Source organism: Salvia splendens, chromosome 18 (assembly GCF_004379255.2).
Source record: "Salvia splendens isolate huo1 chromosome 18, SspV2, whole genome shotgun sequence".
Lineage (NCBI taxonomy): Eukaryota > Viridiplantae > Streptophyta > Magnoliopsida > Lamiales > Lamiaceae > Salvia > Salvia splendens.
Window position 1 is genome coordinate 4556244 of NC_056049.1, and position 5662 is coordinate 4561905.

The 5662-nt window shown below is 40.1% G+C and overlaps 1 protein-coding gene across 1 annotated transcript; it reads left to right on the plus strand.

Moving 5' to 3' along the window:
- On the plus strand, window positions 1-2914 carry LOC121777924 (E3 ubiquitin-protein ligase WAV3-like). Its single transcript, XM_042175256.1, has 3 exons — window positions 1-301; window positions 386-502; window positions 1448-2914. The coding sequence occupies exons 1-3, from the start codon at window positions 179-181 to the stop codon at window positions 2699-2701; spliced, it is 1494 nt and encodes a 497-aa protein (XP_042031190.1). The 5' UTR covers window positions 1-178; the 3' UTR covers window positions 2702-2914.
- The last annotated feature ends 2748 nt before the right edge of the window (window positions 2915-5662 follow it).

Consider the following 5662-nt stretch of genomic DNA (forward strand, 5'->3'; position numbering starts at 1 on the left):
AAAAGTGAGTAGAATATAGCATAGCACCCTCAAATTAACAACCTCAATCATTTCTCTCTCTCTCTCTCTCTGAGAAAATGGAATTTCTCTGACTGAAAAGCTGCTGCTGGTTTGGGTTGTGGGAATTGACTGTTCTTACCAAGAGTGGTGGCTACAATATTTTCTGGAGGTGGTGGAAATGGGCGGAGAAGGTGGTGGCGCTTCCCGGAAATTCAGGAGAGCCGCCAAGAAAATATTTGTTCAGACATGTGGATCTTTCTGCCACAGACAGCATCCCGCTACCTCTGCCTCTGCCACAACTGTGAGTCATCTCTCTCTCATCTCCATCGCCTTCTTCTCTTATGAATCTGCTTTATCAGTGGATTTGTTTGTATTTTTGCCGCAGATTTCTCCGAATTATGCTTGCTCGCCGGAAAATCCGACGACGAGCATTTCTTGTAAGAAGATGACGACGACGGCCGCTGCTGCTGCCCATACCGATACTGGTCCCTCTTCTAATAAGGTGCTTTTTTTCTCTCTTTCTTTTTTCTTTTCTCCAAACTCTCCATTACATTATTAATTTCATCACTAAAATCCCAAGCTTTGTTTGGTGCATTTAACTTCATATAATGAGATCTCTTTCGCATTATTTTCGAATCTACTGGACATTAATTTGGACCTATTTAAGTGTTTTTCTAATGAGGTAATGATCATAAAAGAAAAAATTTGGCTGAAATTTGGTATTTTTCAGGAATTTTATAATTGGATGCTGATATCATGAATTTATATATTGTAGCAAATTTTTCATGAGTTTGATTTTCTTTTCTCTCTAAATTGAATTCAACGTTGAACATCAAATTATGTAGACGAACGAACTGGTTGATATGAAAGACGGTCTTACTTTCCTTAGGTGTAAACCACATCTTTTTGTGCGTACTTAAGTGGAGTATAAAAGTTTCTCCCTATTTTCACTCAAATTCCACGTCGTAATAAATTCACAACACTGCATAAATTCATGATTTTGTAACCAAGTTTTAAATTTAAGTTTGTTGAAATATTAAATTTTCAGCCAAAATTTGTAATGTTAGATACCCATAAACAATTTTTTATATAGGAGTAACCTTGAGCTATATGCATTTTATTAAAGAAAGAAGAAAAAAAGCAGAACCTGGCCGGTCTCATTAAAAGCTCTTTGACATAAATCGAGTGGTAGGAGTAGGAAAACAGTGGCAGTCAATTACACATATGATTCTCTCTTTTATTTTGACAACAATTGCATCAACCAACATACTGTCGGGTTGCAATAACTCTTGAAGATTTGTGAGCATTAATTTGATGTGTCCATCACAGTTGCAAAACAAAATTAAAAAAAAAGGAATCTAATCTATGATGCAACATACAAAATTTAGCAGTATTGATTAGCGTTGCAATTGTTCATGAGTCCTTACTCCTTTTGTATCGATTGCAGACATTGTGCGCCATATGTCTTGACCCTCTAAACTACAGCTCCGGGACTGGCCCGGGCCAGGCGATCTTCACGGCCCAGTGCTCACACGCCTTCCATTTCGCGTGCATTTCCTCGAACGTGCGCCACGGCAGCGTCACCTGCCCCATCTGCCGCGCCAACTGGACTCAGCTCCCCCGCAACCTGAACGCCCGATGCTCCCTCCACTCCCCCAAGCCCGACCCCATCCTCCAGATCCTCGACGACTCCATCGCCAACTCCCGCGTCCACAGGCGATCCTTCCTCCGCTCTGCTCGCTACGACGACGACGACCCCATCGACCCCGACCACACGCCCGCCAACTATCCACGCCTCCATCTCTCCCTCGCTCCGTCTAATGTTTCTTCGCCCTCAAATGGAGGGATTCCGATTCCCCTGTTTTGCTCTGCCTCACCTACCACTAGCAGCATGGATTCTTGTCTCCGTGTGAGGCTTTCTCACCAGCCCGCGACGGATTTAGTCCTGGTCGCGAGCCCCAACGGCCCGCACCTGAGGCTGATGAAGCAGGCGATGGCCTTGGTCGTTTTCTCGCTCCGGCCCATGGACCGTTTAGCTATCGTGACGTACTCCTCTGCTGCTGCGCGCGTCTTCCCCCTGAGGCGCATGACCTCGTACGGGAAGAGGACCGCGTTGCAAGTCATCGACCGGATGTTCTACATGGGGCAGGCGGACCCGATGGAGGGGCTCAAGAAAGGGGCGAAGATACTCGAGGACCGTGTCCACAAGAACGTGCTATCTAGCATCCTGCATCTGACCGACACCCCTTCGAGCGCCTGCCATCGGTTTGACACGGAAGTTGGAGTCGCGGTCCACCGGTTCCATGTGGGGTTCGGGTTTGGGGAATCGAGCGGGTTCATCATGCACCAGTTCGAGGAGTTTTTGGTGAGGATGCTGGGAGGGGCAGTGAAGGACGTGCAGATGAGGATCGATCAGGGGGCGAGGATGATTAGGATCGAGGAGCTGAGAGGGGGCGAGGAGAGGAACATACCGGTGTATTTGGCGGATTGTGGGCCCGTGCGCGTGGAGTACAGCTACACGGAAGGCGGGGGTGATGGGGAGTGCGTGAGACGAGGCGAGGCCGTTGTAGCGGATAGAGGAGATGAGAGTGGGGATGGTGTGGAGATAGGTGGGAGGATGAGCAGTGGTGAGAGCTGGGATTTCCATGATCCTTTCATGGCTAGAAGATGGGCTAAACATTTGCATGGTTATAGGCTTTAGTTGGTTTCTTGTTGTATTCATTGTAATTCTACACACACATTTGATTTAGTTTTATTTTTTATTTTTAGGTCTTGTCTTTGAATAAATTAATTTTCCAGAACATGATAATGTGGTTCAGTTGGAATGTACTATTGTGTGGTACTCATAAATTAGTACTACTACTATTACTTTGGTCATCAATTAAATCAGATTAGATATGATTATTTAACTAAATTCTGAGTTATTACTATAATCAAATATCAAATCATGGTTTCATCTCCTTCAGCTACCCATCATGGTTGTTTCATCAACGATAACCACAAGGAATTGCTCTGTTCTGTCGCATGCGCGGTGGTGGTAGACTATGACCACATGCTTCCGACATGCGATTATGTTACTAGCAACCCTGCCGTCCATAATGGTGGCGATGATGTTGTTGATGCACACAAAGCAATCGCGTTGAACTCTTCAAGTCTAGATGCGATTTGCATCGTTGGAAGAGGTTGCGTTTGATGGGAGTTAGATAATACATACTATTCCGGATTTAGGACCAAACAATTGAATATTACACTACAATATCAGTTCATAGGAGCATGCGCTAGACCTCTTAACATGTTCATAGTGACAGAATACATGTCTAAAAGGGGCATTGACTAGGGCTGGGGAAAAATATCGAAAAAATGATATATCGCTCGTATCGTATTGAAAAATATCGAAAAATTATCGGATTTTCGATATATCGTAATTTTCGATACGAAACGATACCGTAACGTAAGTTTTCGATACGATAACGATATGAATTTCCTTATATCGCGATATATCTTTTTATATCGAATATACAATATATATCGATATTTTTGATATATCGTTTTATATCGAATATACGATATATATCGATATTTTCGATATATCGTTTTATATTGAATATTCGAATACATCGTATATATCGAAACATATTTGAAATTATAATTTTCGATATACATGCATTCGATACGATATCGATATTTCGATATATCGTACCGAAATTCGATATATCGATATATCAAATTTCAGTACGATATATCGAAATATTGATATTATAACGATATTGATATTATCCATATCGAACTTCGAAAGTTCGATATACCGAAACTTTCGATATGATAACGATATGAAATTCATATTTTCGATACGATATACAATACAACGTTTTCGATAGGATATCTAGTATCGACCCACCCCTAGCATTGACTATTGTGATCCAATATCATGTTTCAACTCAACATGTGGCATGAGCACTTGGGAGATTCCTCACGACTCACGACAGATTATGGGATCCAAGATTAGTATAGAATGTAAAAGCTTTTCAGGCACTAGTATGGAATAGTTTGTGGTACGATCCTACCCAATTCATTTGACTTGTACCCAACTAATGCTACTTGGCTTTCCAATCGCTGTTTTACTAGATTCGTCTTAGACATGTTGTGGACTTGGCTCTCCTCCGATTGCAACCTTTCATCGTCGAGCAGCCACAACACAAGCCCCTGCCGCAACACACCTATCCTCAACACCTCAATGATTAAATATTTTAGTCTTGTAATTGAGTTGAGGTTAACATTTCTCCTTTTCATAGTTAATGTAAAAAGCAAAATATTACTTATAAGAAATGCAATCATGATTTCTCTCGTAGGAGTATTTTATTCTTAAAATCATCCACTACTCTTTCCTCCGGAGAAATAAAATTATACTACTAGTAATTTAACGTGTTAATTACTCATTAATAGTACTCCATCACTTTCCATCTTGCAGCAAAAAAAAAGCGATTCCATTGCCTTGGCGGCTCCCCACACTCCGGCCCGACATTATGTGAGGGGGTTAAATTAGGGTACGCAGTGACCCGTTAAGGGGGAGGCCTTAAATGATGCGTGATTAATAAAAACCAAAACCAACTGAATTGACTACGATTGATGCGTGATTAATAAAAACCAATGTTTTAAAAACCGGACCGACCGGTTCGACTGGTCGGACCGCGAACCGGTAGGTAGTCCGGTCCGGTTCACCCCTTTAAACCACCACTGCATTGAACCGCCGTGAACCGGTGGAACCGGCCGGTCGGACCGGTTAGACCTTGAAACGGAAACCGGTTTTCTATCTTTTTTCAAAATTTTTTAAAATTTGTTGTTGGTAGATGTTGAACTCATGACCTCTCGGACCGCGAACCGGTAGGTAGTCCGGTCCGGTTCACCCCTTTAAACCACCACTGCATTGAACCGCCGTGAACCGGTGGAACCGGCTGGACCGTGAACTGGAAACCGGTTTTCTATTTTTTTTCAAAATTTTTTAAAATTTGTTGTTGGTATAGGTTGAACTCATGACCTCTCTTCTAGTTAAGAAGACTTTTACCACTCCACCACATGAGCTCATTGAACAATTTGAACATTAAATATTTTTATACATTAACCATTAATTTTATCTACAAAAACTAATAATTTATTTTAATTTTATTATTCTTTAATATAATTATTAATTATAATATATCTAATTATCATCCTTTATATTTTAATGATGCTCTACCTACCACCTATATTATTATTAGTACCATATAAGATTCATTATTTACTATAAATAAATTTTTTATATTACATACTTAATCTATATACCATAGCTATTGACATTAATGAATAATCTTATCTAAACTAATTAATAAGTATTTAATTCGTATTTAATTATATATTATTTTACGAAATAAATTTTCTTAAATTAATATAAACATTATCTATTTTAATACATGAAATATTAAATTTTTCATCTAGACTAATTGATATTAAATATATATATATATAGAGTCCCATTATCCACAAATCCACTCTTAAAGACCGAACTACCGAACCATACCAAATTAGGGTTTTTTTATCTAGTTTTTTATGGATGAGAGGCACAAATTTATAATTTATTTTCACCTTCATCACGAGTCTATTTTAATTCATCCGAAGGTAAATAAGT